The sequence below is a fragment of the Pinus tabuliformis genome, chromosome Q (genome assembly GCF_031772625.1).
Source record: "Pinus tabuliformis cultivar Carrire ecotype Pingquan chromosome Q, CPIR1, whole genome shotgun sequence".
NCBI lineage: Eukaryota > Viridiplantae > Streptophyta > Pinopsida > Pinales > Pinaceae > Pinus > Pinus tabuliformis.
The window spans coordinates 483,670,085-483,688,273 of NC_142296.1; the positions used below are offsets into that span (position 1 = coordinate 483,670,085).

At 34.8% G+C, this 18,189-nt stretch overlaps 1 protein-coding gene across 1 annotated transcript in view; it reads right to left on the bottom strand.

The window, feature by feature from the left end:
- LOC149220280 (purple acid phosphatase 18-like) overlaps nt 1-5,654 on the bottom strand; it is a 24,003-nt gene extending 18,349 nt beyond the window's left edge. Inside the window, exons 1-2 of the mRNA XM_089387036.1 lie at nt 5,369-5,654; nt 1,460-1,571 (exon numbers count right to left, since the gene is read on the bottom strand). Of these exons, the coding sequence (XP_089243162.1) occupies nt 1,460-1,571; nt 5,369-5,654 (398 nt within the window). The remainder of the gene's footprint in view (nt 1-1,459; nt 1,572-5,368) is intronic.
- Nucleotides 5,655-18,189: the final 12,535 nt, after the last annotated feature.

The window sequence follows — 18,189 nt, forward strand, 5'->3', positions numbered from 1 at the left end:
CCATCCCACTACTATTCCTCTGTCTCTTTCATTTCATCATAGCTCTTGAGTGCCTCTTGCACTTGTGTAGATGGGGATGGGCCATCGCATAGGAGTGTGGGGAACCTTGTGCAGATCCCTTCGTAGAATGAAACCACCACAATTGGAGGCACATAGAATCTAATTTATTGTATTCAACCAAATGTATCAAATCAGACCTGCAACAACATGGCCGTGACCTTCCTCTTTCTTCCCTGGAAAAACCTGCAATGTGAGGGAAATGAATAAATTGGAAATGAATAAATTTGATATTTGAGAAATAGAATGCGATGACATGGCGACCTTACTCCTGCTTCCCTGGAAAAAGCTTGGAACGCGAGGGAAATGAGCAAATTTTGATATTTGAAAAACCTGGAACGGGAGGGAAATTAACAAATTTTGATATTTGAACAACTCTGGAGGGAAATTAACAAATTTTGATATTTCAAAAGCAGAAATGCGGTGAAACCTGGAGGGAAATTAACAAATTTTGATATTTGAACAAATCTGGAGGGAAATTAACAAATTTTGATATTTGAACAAATCTGGAGGGAAATTAACAAATTTTGATATTTGAAAAGCAGAAATGCGGTGAAACCTTGAATGGAACTTAATGAAATGCTTTTGTGTTTTTCAATTGGAATTAAATTCCACAAAATGAAATGTGTAAGTGTTTTCTTTGGCTTAACATGGAGGTATTGCTTATGGTAATAATTAATCATATGATGTTTGTTTGTTTTTATGTAGGAAAAATTATTTGAGAGGATTTTGGTTGATTTTTCAATGTAATATAAAAATAAGTTGTGTGTGGTTGAAAAATGCAGAGAAGTCGTAATGTTATCAGATTAATGATTATTTCTAATAAAATGTTTGGTCTAGTGAGGCTAACTAATCTATGGAGATGCTCCAATATTAGATAAGAAATTGCAGATAGAACAGAAATCAAATGGAAATAAGGAATTCGTCTGGAGAAGATCATACGGAAGAATCCGAGAGGAATTTCCATGGCAGTCTAACCCTAGGGTTATTTCTAATGCGAAGATGGGTTTTCACTTGCACCTGGGAGCGATAACAGGGCGAGGGAATGGTCACAACGCTAGCAAACAAGGGTCAGTACACCTGGTTTATATTTATCCGCGGCGGTTTGGCAGCTTTTGGTCTCATGGGTTTTCTTGGTCATCTAGTAAGGGGATCGAACAGTGGAGGTGAACATTTTGTTCAGTTGGGCCAATGTCTCTCGGAGGGTGTAGTGCACACCATCACATAGGGATAGTATAATGGAGTACATGTGAACATCATTTTGTATCAACGAGGAACTTGTGGATTATTCTTCTAATTCTATGGAGGCTTCCCAATTTTGGGTTGAGCAGCCACATCAACATCAAACTGGGGTTTCACCGATGATACACCATGAACCAGAAGTCTAGGTTGACGCATTTACCTCAGAGATGGATGATGTGAAGGTTCCCCTAAATGCCCTAGGGTTTTCTCACCCGGTCTCGACAGTAAATCCGAACTTTCTTCAACTACACGAGGATCAAGCTCAACCGGTCCTGAATATCCCATCACCATTGAAGTTACAGTACTGGGAACTCGAACAACAAGGTCTCGCGACAAATGTACAAGGGGTGCCTTATGTGGTAGTTGGGGGAGCGAGCGTTCATGGGACTGATACATATGGTGTCGTAAATATTGGGAATAATGTACCATGCTCATCAGGAGCAGACCCCCAAGGTTAGCGACCTGCTCCTGCGGCTTGCACTTCAAGATGTTTTGATGGCATCACTCATCAGGAACCTGGTATTGAGGATATTAGAGCATCGGATTCGGATGAGTATGAGTCATCAGAGGACGAACAACACCCAATAGACCATGCAAAAAGAACGGGGGGGAAGAAAAAAACAAAATGCACTAAGGTGCATGAGAAGGGGGGTCTGTTGGTATTCAGAGAAGGTATCAGTATGTCCCAAGCTACATTTACTAAGAGTATTATGCTTGTTGGAAGGGTTCGTGGTCGAAATTATACCCCTGGGCGATTGAAGCATTGGACTGTGGAAATTTGGGGACATTTATTGGACCAGTTGTTGGCGGATATTACCATGACAAGAGGTTGGTTTGCACTCATGTTCACACAACCAGACCAAGCAAATTGGGTCCTGTCAAAATATTGGCATATAGAGATGAGCCCGGTGCTACTCAAGATGTGGTCACCACTCTTTAACTCAAAAAAGGAGAAATTGGGGGCGAGTCTAATATGGGTTAGACTCTCAGTGTTGTCGTTACAATTCTAGTCAGAGGAAATCTTCAGGTGCATTGAGGATGACCTTGGTATCTATCTCAACCATGATAGAACCTACATAGAATCGGTTTTCTTAGCCATTGCGGGGATTCTAGGCCAATCCGGGGCAATTCTAGAGCCTTTATCATGTGGAAAGTTATCACTCATTCCATCAATGTCATTAAGAATGTACTAGCCTAGCGTATTGGAAATGTTGAGCTGGTGCGACTAGGCATTGATGCTTGGTCGGGATGTGGTAATACACACATTTTACCATAGGAGATCAGATAGACACTTGCACTCGATGACATCACTCAGCTCTCACAAATAGCAGATGGAAGAAAATCATCCTAGACCTCATAGAAATGGTTTAATGCACAAGAACTCAGAATACCAAAAAGGTGGAGCAGGGTTGGCATCGTTTCATGGGTGCTTTAGAAGAAGAACACATTAGGATCATTGAAGTGGAGGATGAAATCATATGGGTGGCAACATCACATGGTTCCAGTGGAGGTCATTTGGTGGTGGAGACCGTTTTGGAAGCTTAAAGCACCTCAAAAAGCCTGCCTATTCATGTGGTTTATACTATTAAATAAAGTGTCCACAAATGATAATCTAAAGTGTCGTGCCTATCATGGTCCATCTATATGTTGACTTTGCAAAGATCGAGCTGAAGATATTGATCACCTATTCCTTCACTTCCCTGTGACTAGTCAGGTGTGGCTACAGATTACTCATTCCCTCAACATAGTGCTTAGATGAGATGGGTCTCATCTATCGGATGCCTGGAAAACCTGGTGGAACTCTGTAGCAACACAAAAAAATTAGGAACCTCCCTCTGCTAGTATGTTGGGGTATCTGGTTGACCAGGAACCATACTATTTTTTAGGATGCCCCCATACTGTAGCCAGCCACTTGTAACCATATTGCTGCTATAAATCATTTGATCCCTGAAGAATTATCTCTCATTTTTCCTCTCGAACAAAATTGCCACATGATTTAGATCTTTGGGGACTCTAAGCTTGTTCTAAACTAGATCAACTCTGCATATCATTGTCACGTGCACACACTGAGGGGTTTATTGGATGAAGTCGTCACTTTAAAATCACATTATGATTTTATCGTATGCTCACATATATACAGGGAAAGGAATCTAGTCGCTGACTTTCTTTCCAAGGAGGCCACGTAGCAGCACAGGGGGCACTGGTTGATTCAAGAATTCCAAGGAGGCCACGTAGCAGCACAGGGGGCACTGGTTGAGTCAAGTTCTACTTCTAAGGACTTAACCACCCCTTTCGCTTCCACTAGATCTCTCACATCAGATAAGCCAGTGCCCCCTGTGCTGCTACGTGGCCTCCTTGGAAAGAAAGTCAACAACTAGATTCCTTTCCCTGTATATATGTGAGCATACAATAAAATCATAATGTGATTTTAAAGTGACGACTTCATCCAATAAACCCCTCAGTGTGTGCACGTGACAATGATATGCATAGTTGATCTAGTTTAGAACAAGCTTAGAGTCCCCAAAGATCTAAATCCTGTGGCAATTTTGTTCCAGAGGAAAAATGAGAGATAATTCTTCAGGGATCAAATGATTTATAGCAGCAATATGGTTACAAGTGGCTGGCTACAGTATGGGGGCATCCTAAAAAATAGTATGGTTCCTGGTCAACCAGATACCCAACATACTAGCAGAGGGAGGTTCCTAATTTTTTGTGTTGCTACAGAGTTCCACCAGGTTTTCCAGGCATCCGATAGATGAGACCCATCTCATCTAAGCACTATGTTGAGGGAATGAGTAATCTGTAGCCACACCTGACTAGTCAGGGAAGTGAAGGAATAGGTGATCAATATCTTCAGCTCGATCTTTGCAAAGTCAACATATAGATGGACCATGATAGGCACGATACTTTAGATTATCATTTGTGGACACTTTATTTAATAGTATAAACCACATGAATAGGCAGGCTTTTTGAGGTGCTTTAAGCTTCCAAAATGGTCTCCACCACCAAATGACCTCCACTGGAACCATGTGATGTTGCCACCCATATGATTTCATCCTCCACTTCAATGATCCTAATGTGTTCTTCTTCTAAAGCACCCATGAAACGATGCCAAACCATGCTCCACCTTTTTGGTATTCTGAGTTCTTGTGCATTAAACCATTTCTATGAGGTCTAGGATGATTTTCTTCCATCTGCTATTTGTGAGAGCTGAGTGATGTCATCGAGTGCAAGTGTCTATCTGATCTCCTATGGTAAAATGTGTGTATTACCACATCCCGACCAAGCATCAATGCCTAGTCGCACTAGCTCAGCATTTCCAATACGCTAGGCTAGTACATTCTTAATGACATTGATGGAATGCGTGATAACTTTCCACATGATAAAGGCTCTAGAATTGCTCCGGATTGGCCTAGAATCCCCGCAATGGCTAAGAAAACCGATTCTATGTAGGTTCTATCATGGTCGAGATAGATACCAAGGTCATCCTCAATGCACCTGAAGATTTCCTCTGACTAGAATTGTAACGACAACACTGAGAGTCTAACCCATATCAGACTCGCCCCCAATTTCTCCTTTTTTGAGTCAAAGAGTGGTGACCACATCTTGAGTAGCACCGGGCTCATCTCTATATGCCAATATTTTGACAGGACCCAATTTGCTCGGTCTGGTTGTGTGAACATGAGTGCAAACCAACCTCTTGTCATGGTAATATCCGCCAACAATTGGTCCAATAAATGTCCCCAAATTTCCACAGTCCAATGCTTCAATCGCCCAGGGGTATAATTTCGACCACGAACCCTTCCAACAAGCATAATACTCTTAGTAAATGTAGCTTGGGACATACTGATACCTTCTCTGAATACCAACAGACCCCCTTCTCATGCACCTTAGTGCATTTTGTTTTTTTCTTCCCCCCGTTCTTTTTGCATGGTCTATTGGGTGTTGTTCGTCCTCTGATGACTCATACTCATCCAATCCGATGCTCTAATATCCTCAATACCAGGTTCCTGATGAGTGATGCCATCAAAACATCTTGAAGTGCAAGCTGCAGGAGCAGGTCGCTAACCTTGGGGGTTTGCTCCTGATGAGCATGGTACATTATTCCCAATATTTACGACACCATATGTATCAGTCCCATGAACGCTCGCTCCCCCAACTACCACATAAGGCACCCCTTGTACATTTGTCGCGAGACCTTGTTGTTCGAGTTCCCAGTGCTGTAACTTCGATGGTGATGGGATATTCAGGACCGGTTGAGCTTGATCCTCGTGTAGTTGAAGAAAGTTCGGATTTACTGTCGAGCCCGGGTGGGAAAACCCCAGGGCATTTAGGGGAACCTTCACATCATCCATCTCTGAGGTAAATGCATCAACCTAGACTTCTGGTTCATGGTGTATCATCGGTGAAACCCCAGTTTGATGTTGATGTGGCTGCTCAACCCAAAATTGGGAAGCCTCCATAGAATTAGAAGAATAATCCACAAGTTCCTCGTTGATACAAAATGATGTTCACATGTACTCCGTTATACTATCCCTATGTGATGGTGTGCACTACACCCTCCGAGAGACATTGGCCTAACTGAACAAAATGTTCACCTCCACTGTTCGATCCCCTTACTAGATGACCAAGAAAACCCATGAGACCAAAAGCTGCCAAACCGCCGCGGATAAATATAAACCAGGTGTACTGACCCTTGTTTGCTAGCGTTGTGACCATTCCCTCGCCCTGTTATCGCTCCCAGGTGCAAGTGAAAACCCATCTTCGCATTAGAAATAACCCTAGGGTTAGACTGCCATGGAAATTCCTCTCGGATTCTTCCGTATGATCTTCTCCAGACAAATTCCTTATTTCCATTTGATTTCTGTTCTATCTGCAATTTCTTATCTAATATTGGAGCATCTCCATAGATTAGTTAGTCTCACTAGACCAAACATTTTATTAGAAATAATCATTAATCTTATAACATTACGACTTCTCTGCATTTTTCAACCACACACAACTTATTTTTATGTCACCATAATTCACCTTTAATGTAACATGATTACATTGAAAAATCAACCAAAATCCTCTCAAATAATTTTTCCTACATAAAAACAAACATCATATGATTAATTATTACCATAAGCAATACCTCCATGTTAAGCCAAAGAAAACACTTACACATTTCATTTTGTGGAATTTAATTCCAATTGAAAAACACAAAAGCATTTCATTAAGTTCCATTCAAGGTTTCACCGCATTTCTGCTTTTCAAATATCAAAATTTGTTAATTTCCCTCCAGATTTGTTCAAATATCAAAATTTGTTAATTTCCCTCCAGGTTTTTCAAATATCAAAATTTGCTCATTTCCCTCGCGTTCCAAGCTTTTTCCAGGGAAGCAGGAGTAAGGTCGCCATGTCATCGCATTCTATTTCTCAAATATCAAAATTTATTCATTTCCCTCACATTTCAGGGTTTTTCCAGGGAAGAAAGAGGAAGGTCACGGCCATGTTGTTGCAGGTCTGATTTTTCCAGGGAAGAAAGAGGAAGGTCACGGCCATGTTGTTGCAGGTCTGATTTGATACATTTGGTTGAATACAATAAATTAGATTCTATGTGCCTCCAATTGTGGTGGTTTCATTCTACGAAGGGATCTGCACAAGGTTCCCCACACTCCTATGCGATGGCCCATCCCCATCTACACAAGTGCAAGAGGCACTCAAGAAGCTATATGTACAAGATTCCGCAGAGGAAGATGGAGCCGAAGGTATGGGTTATGTGCCAAAGAAGACGACAGGTGTCTTTCCGACCTCGAAATCAGTGAAGAAATTAAGCAGAAAAGAGAGCAAAAATGCGTTGACTAAGACAAGGAAATAAAATGTCCCAAGACTGTAAGAGGTCACCATCTAGATGCTCTGCCACAGGTCGATTGTGATGATCTAGTCGTCCCTATAAATGTCAGAGACACAAAGAAGGCCTTGAATTTGCCTGTACCACAGGGTTCCAAGAGTTCCAGAGCAATGAAATTAGATGCTGAGGAAATGGATGTGAGCTCATACAAGCAGGATTGAGGCTCTGTGCCAGAGGATAAGTTTCCAGAGGATACTAAACCGATTCAAGTGGTAGGTAAACTACATTTTATTTTTATTGTTTAATTATAAGAATTAATTCAAGAAACTTGCCCATGAGTGACTTCCGTTGCTTTAGGTGAAAAGTCTGGATGGTAATTTTTCTACCAAAATCCCTCGTGCTTTCCTGTTATGCCATTTAGGTGGTGCAGACAACAGTGATAGTGAAGCCTGGTGGTTGGGTTAAACTATGCTGACCTCACTAGTGAACCAATGCCTTATTGGTGGCGTATGTAGAGATTTTCACTTTTGAAATAACTAATAGCTTGCCATATGTCATTCAATAGAACAGTTTAGTTTGGAGGTCGATATTCCCAAGTAAATTTTTGTTAAAAATAATGGGCAATGAATCGAAGATTAGATCTACCCTGACCGATGGAAGTCTCTACCCTGTGCTACATACCCATTTGATGACAGGCAACACTGTTCAGATCAATGTCAGTAGAGGCGTGACTAGTATACCTCTTTTCCATTCAGTTCTTGTTCCTATTATCATTTCCATTCCTCTGTTGGGATTACACTTCTACAACACCACCAGTTTTTAAGTGCATGATATCTGCAGGGAGATGGCTGGGTTCAAGTTGCTTATCCGTCAAAATTCTATAGTCACGATTCTAGTCTTGTTTTGTTTCTGGTTATGTTTACGTTTCCTATTTCTAGTAAAGTAGGTTTTGTATCTCCAAACCTCAATTTTATAGTGGTAATGTACGCCGTCAGGGAGGTGATTTACGCTTATTATTCCCCAGAAACCTTGAGTCCTATTTCCTGTTCTATTCACCATGTAGTCATGTCTCTTGTTTTGCTTATGTTTTACCCTTTTTGGTAAAATACGCTTAGACTGTGGATTGATATTTTAATAATGCCATAACAAATTTCCTATGAATATAAGGCAAAGTAATGCACAGGACTTGAGTAGGTCATGAAATGTTCAAATAGAAAAATCGTCTTTGACGTTGGTGTAGCCCTAATCATTTTGGGTGAAAATGCAAATATTCTGAATTGATTTTTCTTAAAATTATGTTATCGAACTTTTTTTACCATTTTACATATATGGAAAAACCTCAGCCCTACCAAGTAAGTTCATGCAGGCTCTCCACTTTACAATATATTTTTGCTGGCTTGATCTAATAATATTTTTCTTACAATTATAAAACCTTAATCTTTGTTTTTTTACAAAAAGGCTATACCTTACTTCTAGTTTCTAAAAGCGCGGTATGCTGGACATACTGATGTAAAGCAAAGATGGGAATGTGCCTTTTTTTAGTCTATTGTGTGGGTTTTTTTCAGCCGTTGCACAACCTTGCAATAGGTTACTCATTATCAAATTCTCCTTGTTGTCAACTTGTCGGTCTCAGAGATGAAGTCTCATTGTTTTTGTTGAATCTTGTGTCATGAGTGATCTCCTTAGGGGTCTCAGAGTCTCCTAGCTTGGAGCTCTCACTTTTACTGTGGAATCTTCATTCTCATACCCTCTTACTCCCCCTACTTCCCTGTACATTTGTATATTCTATATTACTTTTTCTATAACTCTGTCTTTTGTTTCTAATTTCCATATTTTCCTGTTGTCTTACTTGAGTGAAATATTTGGAATTAGTTAACAATAGACTGTAGCCTAATAAATCTATGCCTTTTTATGGAAAGGACTCGCAGAAATAGATTATTAGTTAACAGTAGATTCTAGCCTAATAAATCTATGCATTTTTATGGAAAGGACTCGCAGAAATAGAATAAATCTATGCCTTTTATGGAAAGGACTCGCAGAAATAGATTTATCTATTTCAGGGTTTTGGTTTTGACATGCAAGTAAAATCATAATTTTATTTATTGTGTATATTTTTTTACAGAATTATTCTCAAATGTGCTTATCACTAAAATCTGGGAAAAATACCGAGTTAGAGGGACAATATGTATTCTTTTTGGCAAAAGGATGAATTTAAGTTGCAATAAATGAAATTGAGATTATATAACATGATTGTTTCATTAGAGCAAGAGGCTCTGAGAATCTGGGTACTGTTTCTGGTAAGGATTTGATTTTTAATGTGAGTTAAGCCATAAGATTATCTAGTTAGAGTTAGCATAGTCTGTAACCATGCTTGATTAATAGTTGACTAGTATGCTAGTTAGCATAGTCTGTAACCATGCTTGATTAATAGCTTGACTCTGTAACCATGCTTGATTAATAGCTTGATAAGTATTATTAGCTCATCATGAAAAGGGTTAGTAACCTTACCAAAGGCTATCTAGGCTAAATAGTGTATTACTTATCTATGTCGTAATGCTTACCTATTTAGAACACTAGCACTACCTATAGTTAGTCTAGTAAATCCTGGTTATTAGTTAAATACACAGTAATAATACCAGTTACATCTTACTTGCTAGTTTAGCATGGAGTTAATATCACTCTTATGGATTAACTTTATCTAATCACACTAGTCTGAGCATTTACAGAAGCATAATTATCTAACAACAATTTGAATATGATAAGATATATGTCTTATGTAATTAACAGTAATAATACCAGCTACATTTTACTTGCTAGTTTAGCATGGAGTTAATATTACTCTTATGGATTAACTTTATCTAATCACACTAGTCTGGGCATTTACAGAGGCATAATTATCTAACAACAATTTGAATATGATAAGATATATGTCTTATGTAATTACAGTCCTATCTTCAGGACGATTGATAGTCTTGTGCATGTGTAAGAGTCTATTTTTCAATTACACTTGTTGAGCTTAATCAAGCTTGTTACTTGCACTAAGCTTGAGTGGTTTACTCATAGTACATAAAACTAAGTCTAGCTAGAATTATAGGCATGGCTTAGTTTATTACATCGCAGTAAGTAATATAAGGAAAAGTACAATGTAGTGAGTGATATAAGGCAAAGTATATGGTGCTACATTAAGGAATTGCATGTGAAGTTCTCATGTCACTCCTGCGTGTCATCTCAGAACTATATTATTATGCTAAGGGAAAAAACTCATATTTTGGAGGTCTTAAGTTGTTTTGATCTGAGAAGCGAGATAGAAATGAATTTATGGTGGGGATTAATGGGAGGAAAAGGAAGATTGTATGAAATTCTAATGATTTTTAGCGAATGTATATCTTATTGCAGAGAGGCCAAAGAATGTGCTTACTATGTAGAATACTAATTTGAAGGATTCCACTACGAAAAGAAGGCCAACTAGCCCTTTTACTCTCAATGCATTTTAAGCCCTAAAAACATTTTCCTGAAAGTATTTTTGTTAGGTACTTGTTACTGTGATTTGCTCATATCGCTGGACCCCATTTTACCGTAACCCTTTAAATTCTCATGGTAATATGATTGCCTTTTTCTTCCATCTGAATTGTCTCAAGTGTAAGATTTAAAGAAAGGTTTCAATCTTAATAAATTATTGAGAATGCTGGCATCTAAATATAATGTAGTTCATTGTTTTTAATTAAACCGTGTGAAATCAACAGTAGAATTCCTATTGCCCAACAAGATTTTATGGCTTGATTGACAAAATATAATAAAATGGAATAAAATAGAGTATTTCCTCCAAAGTTTGTTACACACTGATGTTGGTTACAATTCTGATGTACAGATTGATGTATGTTGTTTGACTACATATTAATTGGGCATTAATTTTAACATGTGAATGCTTTTATAGATTGATTTTTAATTGTTTTTTTAATATTTAAAAAGTATTTATGAATAGCTTTTCAACTTAAGGTCTTATTTTGGAGTTGTTAGTAAACTTCTTGGAAATAACGAAGTACTTCAACGCTGACATATATTTCAATATTTTTTACGGACAGGAATTATTTTTTGAGATGGATTGATTGGATTCAATATTTTTGCGTATAGTAATTTTTTGACATGGATTGATTGGAGTAAGGATGTAGGTTATTTTTTAAATCAGCTCGCCGACACTGTGTTCTTTAGCTCTGGCTCATCCTTAATGGAAGCCTACCTCAGTGAGAAAAATGAGTAGTGACCGGTGAAAAGATGGACTCTGTGATGGAAGGAGAATGGCATCATATTAATTGAAGTTATTAATAATAATAATTAAATAACAAAATATCAGTAATAGTATTGTTTTACCTTGCAAGCACATTTTTACTTTGCAAAATTGGAAAGTGTTCAAGGTTGTAAGTTAAGATATGTATCAAGTGTGCTATATATAAACTGCACACTCTAGGTATAATTACGAGTCAAATATTATAGCCATTAGTAAATACGATGGTATGGTTAACTAATCTACAGGTTGCTTAATATTTATCCCCCGACCATAAAAACAAATGTGTAATTTGTTTAATTTATGAGTGAAAATGATTTTGATAGAACAATAATAAGAAAGAGGCCAGGTACTACTTTTTTCACTCATTTGATAAAAAATCTCACCACTCCTTATCTTTGTTTTAGCAGTGGATGTTGTATTAACTAACTGTTTGTGGTTCAATGTCTAAATAGTGGATATCAAGCTCCACAACATCTTACTTAGATTTTCGATAAACAAATTGCACAATGAAAAGGATGCCAACTTTGATAGCTATTGCACATCCACCATAGAATGTGTCCTGACTCCTTATGTTCTAATTTCTTCCGTCAAAGTCCAATATAAGTGTTTAAAGTTTAAACAAATAACAAAACTTGCAAAGTATTTACAGTAGTTGAATTTAATGTGATTGTACATTCTTTTGCATATAGAATATTTTTAGATTTAAGAAGTCAATTATTTAATATTTCGTTAGTCAAATTTTAAAATAGTTTTGAAATCTAATTAAAATAAAAATAACCAGTGTAAAATAACTTAGATTTTTTTTCCATTTGTTTACTACAGCAAGTCTTTGAATATTTTCCTGTGCTTGAAACTGTACTACTGTGACAATATCTGTCCCGGAGGTTATCATGAAAGAGAGAAGGTGGTTGCAAATTACATATCAATTCCCAACATTGAGCGAGATGTATGCACTATATGGCAGAGTAATAAAAGCTACTACACACCTGCACATATGCCATTAAATCTGGAATGGCTTTCAATATAACAGTAGAGTTGGCTCATGATAGCGAAGAGATTCTCTCAAAGTTGGTGCTGGCCCTTAATGTTCATGTTGATACTCTTCTTTCTCCTTAGTTTTTTTCAAATGTTCAATGGTGTACAATGTAATTAGGTAAATGTTTAATAATATTAATGGTGTAAAATGTTTTCATTATTTTTGGGTAAAATGTTTGATATATTATATTATAATTTTTGTTACTTAATATAACATAAAATAAAAATAACACTATTAAAATAAAAATTCTAAGTTATTATTTAGTTTATAATTTTTTTGGCATAGTTAAGGTAAATTTGAAATAAAAATAAAAATAACCCTATATTAAAATAAAAAGTTATTATTTTTTAATTAATTTTTATTGGGTAGTTATGGTAAATTTGACTTGGTCAAGTTAGTTTTTCAGCTAACCCATGGTATTGTCCATGGTGATTTAATCCCTTTGAGTAGATAGCCAGTTAAAATGGATCTAGATTAGTATTAATGATAGACAATTTAACAAATTGTTTTAATTAAATGCTTTTAAACTAAATAAATTATATATAAGAGAGCCTTCTAAGTTATATAAGTTCTAGATTAGTATTAATGATAGACAATTTAACAAATTGTTTTAATTAAATGCTTTTAAACTAAATAAATTATATATAAGAGAGCCTTCTAAGTTATATAAGTTCTAGATTAGTATTAATGATAGACAATTTAACAAATTGTTTTAATTAAATGCTTTTAAACTAAATAAATTATATATAAGAGAGCCTTCTAGTTATATAAGTTCGAGTTTTTTAATTGAATTGTGTAATAATGTTAATATCTTTAAGGTTTTGAAATTTCAATAGTGATTTTAGTAAACATTTTTAAAAATAATTAAATTTTAATATTTAATAAAAAATAATTAAATTAATAGAAGTTAGACAAATTATCATTTAAATCTAAAAAAATTAGATTTAAAATTTACTATAAATGATATATTTAATTATAAATTATTTAACTAGTATAATTTATCAATATATTTTAAATTAAAACAAATATAAAGTTGAATTATAAATAATTTAATAACTTTTTATATTAATACAATGTGAATTTCAGCTATTTAAATCATTTAACATATTAGCCTAAATCATTTATCAATTATTGAGACAGGTCAAATATTTCCAAGTGAAACCTCTTTTTTAGTGCAAAACCTATTTAACATATTAGCCTAAATCATTTATCAATTATTGAGACAGGTCAAATCTTTCCAAGTGAAACCTCTTTTTTTAGTGCAAAACCTAAAGAAATGTTTGCATGCCAAAAATTTGATCCCTCTTAGCATTTAATAGATTCAGAATTAAGATGGATCTAGACTGGTTCTAATTAGTGTACCATGTCATTGCTACTCAACAAGTATTTAATCTTATTTATAAATTAACATAACATTTATTATTAGGCTTACCAATCTAGTTCCCAAATGACAATGGTATGTTTACAACATTTGATTGAGTGATTACACTTGTATGGTAATATTCAACTATGAAAGACAATTCCACTAGGAGGGTATGCTATCATTTGGTTCACTTTCCATATACTTCATGATAATTGTTCTTTTTGTGCAAGGTGTTGGTTCACATTATTACCTTCATTATAAAAACATAGATAATAAATCATAAGACTAGTTCAACATATACCATTCATGAATTTTAGGGGTAGCATTGAATATAGTCGTAATACATAAGAATACTCTTGTATGCTCCTCATAGTACTATCGTGTTTCCTTTAAAGTAAATCTTGTGATTATGTTGGAGTCATCAACAATAACTACATCCCTTTGCACAATGTCCTTGAGGAACCTGACTCCTTGATACATTGTTAGTGCTCCTACTTGTTATTAGTTGCTTGTCCCTATCTCCAGGAAAATTTGAATTTCTAGGGACCTCTTCCACTTAGAAAAACACAAAGCAAGGTCTTGATCTCCATTGAATCCATTCCCTCTAGTTCCATGGTGTTGGCATAAAGAATTTTAGCTACTGGCTGCTCTTTGGGTATCCCTAAAATTCGTATACCTTGGCTCATTGCAGTGATGAATCAGACAAGTGTATAATGTGATTTCAAGGACACCTTATCTCATTTGCAGTGAACATTGATTTAAACTAGTGGGTAATGAGATTTCATGTTTCTTACTATACAACTCTCTTCAAATTTAAAAAAAAAATTCCTTCCTTCCACTTATGCCACAACACCTCTAGCTTGGCACAAAATCACACATATTTCAAGATCATTAGCTTCTTAGGTTGGTTTTATGGAATTCCAGCTATGGAGGCATGTGTTCTTTCAGCATGAGGAAGAATGTAAGAATGACAGGGAAAGAAACTCTCCGATAAAAAGTATATGTTATGTCTCCCATGCATGAGGATCATATGTCTTCCATATAGTATTTTGAGTTTGTACTTGGAACATATGATCAACAGGGTAGGGGAAAGAGCCTTTAATATAGCGTGGTCTAAAGATAGAAACTCTCCAAGGGATATAGGGCAACAATGAAATATTGGGTTATGAGAGGAAGCCCATCCTTTGATAAGAAAACACATGTGATGTTTTCTTATGGGGTTTCCAGATAACTCATGCTAGATTTTTAAGTAACTCCCTTCTACCAGCTCCATGTAGAGGACCCTCTTTTCAATATGTTTTAAATTCTATGTTTTGAATTTTTTTTTTTAATTAGAAATGTAAAATCATAGATTTAATTAATTATATGTTTTAATTTTATTTTATTTTTAAATTAAAAATATAAAATCATAAATTTAAATGGTTCAAATTACATTATAATGCATTTAATATTTATAATATGGGTAGCCCTTTCCAAATTTATACTTACCATTATATATTAAATATCATCCATTAAAATGAAAATAAATATCTACAAATTTTAATAATAATAAAGAATTTGGTATGCTAATATTTTTTTATTAGTAATTTTAAAATTATAAATTACATTTTTTGAAATTATATTACATTTTTCATGTATTATTGTATGTAATATTTATAAAATTAAATAAAATAATGATATATTTAATAAATGTTTTATTATTATCAATTTTATGGTTTGAAATTTTTCTAAAATAAAAATATAAAATTATAATTTTAAATGGTTCAAATTTCATTGTAATTCACTTGATATTTATAATATTTATGGGCTTTTCCAAGTTTATGTTTTCTACTTTATATTAAGTATTATTAATTAAATTAAAAAAAATATCTACAAATTTAAATAATTGCATGGAGAGACTTTAGTCCAACATGAACGATTACATGAGACTTTAGCCCAAAGTGAATGAGATGTTCTAAGGTTATGTAATGTTATTTAAACTTGTTAATTTAGTCAAATTACATAAATATACAATAAAATAAAATAAAATAAGAATTATAATAATTAATAATTAAACCATTTTAGATTCATCTTAACTCTAGATTTAGATAGCTTACGAAGGGATCAAATTTCTCAAGGTGCAAGCTTTTCCTTTAGATCCATCTTAACTCTAGATTTAGTCAGCATAGAGAGGGAATCTGTTTCTTGATGATAATGTTAGAGTTTGTTCTATTTGCATAGTTTGGGAAATCTTACAAAGACCCAGGATTTCACACGAGTGAGATTGACAATTTACTTGATGTGGTTTATAAACATGTATATGCATCTCCTAGATGGGGAGGAGCAAGTGGAGGGATATGGAGATGAGTATGAGATTGTTTTGTGTGAGAAATCCATCACAACTTGTTAGATTTCTCACTCTACAACGTTTCTATGTGCTTGAGTTTGTTCTAAAAGGAAATCTAACACATGTTAGATTTTATTTTACATTGCAATGTTTTAATCTAGTACACATTAGATTTATTTAGTCCTAAAATGTTGTTATCTTCTTGTGTTTGTGCTAGAAGGAAATATAGCATGTGTTAGATTTCTTTCAAATTTAAATATGCTTGTGTTTGTGTTGGAAGAAAATTTAACACAAGCTAGATTTCTTATATTCTACAATGTTGTTGTTGGCAACGTGCATGTATTTGTGGTAGACATAAATCTAGCACTTGCCAGATTTCTCACTCTACAATGTTTCTATGTGCTCGAGTTTGCGCTAAAAGGAAATCTAACACATGTTAGATTTTATTTTACATTGCAATCTAGCACACATTGGACCTATTTAGTCCTACAATGTTGTTATGTTCTTGTGTTTGTGCTCGAAGAAAATATAGCATGCGTTAGATTTATTTCAAATTTAAATTTGCTTGTGTTTGTGCTGGAAGAAAATTTAACACAAGCTAGATTTCTTATACTCTACAATGTTGTTGTTGGAAACGTGCTTGTATTTGTGGTAGACATAAATCTAGCACTTGCTAGATTTCTCACTCTACAATGTTTCTATGTGCTCGAGTTTGCACTAAAAGGAAATCTAACACATGCTAGATTTTCTTTTACATTGCAATCTTGTTAATATAGCACACATTAGACTTATTTAGTCCTAAAATGTTGTTATGTTCTTGTGTTTGTGCTAGAAGGAAATATAACATGTGTTAAATTTCTTTCAAATTTAAATTTTCTTGTGTTTGTGTTTGAAGAAAATTTAACACAAGCCAGATTTCTTATACTCTACAATGTTTTTGTTGGAACGTGCTTGTATTTGTGGTAGACAAAAACCTAGCACTTGCTAGATTTCTCAATCCACAATGTTTCTATGTGTTTGACTTTGCGCTAAAAGGATATCTAACACATGTTAGATTTTCTTTTACATTGCAATGTTATTAAACTAGCACACATTAGACTTATTTAGTCTTTAAATGTTGTTATGTTCTTGTGTTTGTGCTAGAAGGAAATATAGCATGTGTTAGATTTCTTTCAAATTTAAATATGCTTGTGTTAGAGCCTCTTGTTTTTGTTGGCAACATGTTGTATTTGTGGTAGACATAAACCTAGCACTTGCTATAATTCTCAATCTACAATGTTTCTATGTGCTTGACTTTGCACTAAAAGGGAATCTAACACATGTTAGATTTTTTTTTTACATTACAGTGTTGTTAATCTAGCACACATTAGACTTATTTAGTCCTACAATCTTGTTATGTTGTGTTTGTGCTAGAATGAAATATAGCATGTGTTAGATTTCTTTCAAATTAAAATGTGCTTGTGTTTGTGTTGGAAGAAATTTTAACACAATCTAGAATTCTCATACTGTACAATGTTGTTGTTGGCAACGTGCTTATATTGGTGGTAGACATAAATCTAGTAGTTGCTAGATTTCTCACTCTTGAATGTTTCTATGTGTTTGAGTTTGTGCTAAAAGGAAATCTAAAACATGTTAGATTTTCTTTTGCATTGCAATGTTGTTAATCTAGCACACATTAGACTTATTTAGTCCTAAAATGTTGTTATGCTGTTGTGTTTGTGCTAGAAGGAAATATAACATGTGTTACATTTCTTTCAAATTTAATTTTGCTTGTGTTTGTGTTGGAAGAAAATTTAACACAAGCCAGATTTCTTATACTCTACAATGTTGTGGTTGGCAACGTGCCTGTATTTGTGGTAGACATAAATCTAGCACTTGCTAGATTTCTCACTTTACAATGTTTCTATGTGCTTCAGTTTGTGTTAAAAGTAAATCTAGCACATGCTAGATTTTCTTTCACATTGCAATGTTGTTAATCTAGCACACATTAGACTTATTTAGTCCTAAAATGTTGTTATGTTGTTATGTTTGTGTTAGAAGGAAATATA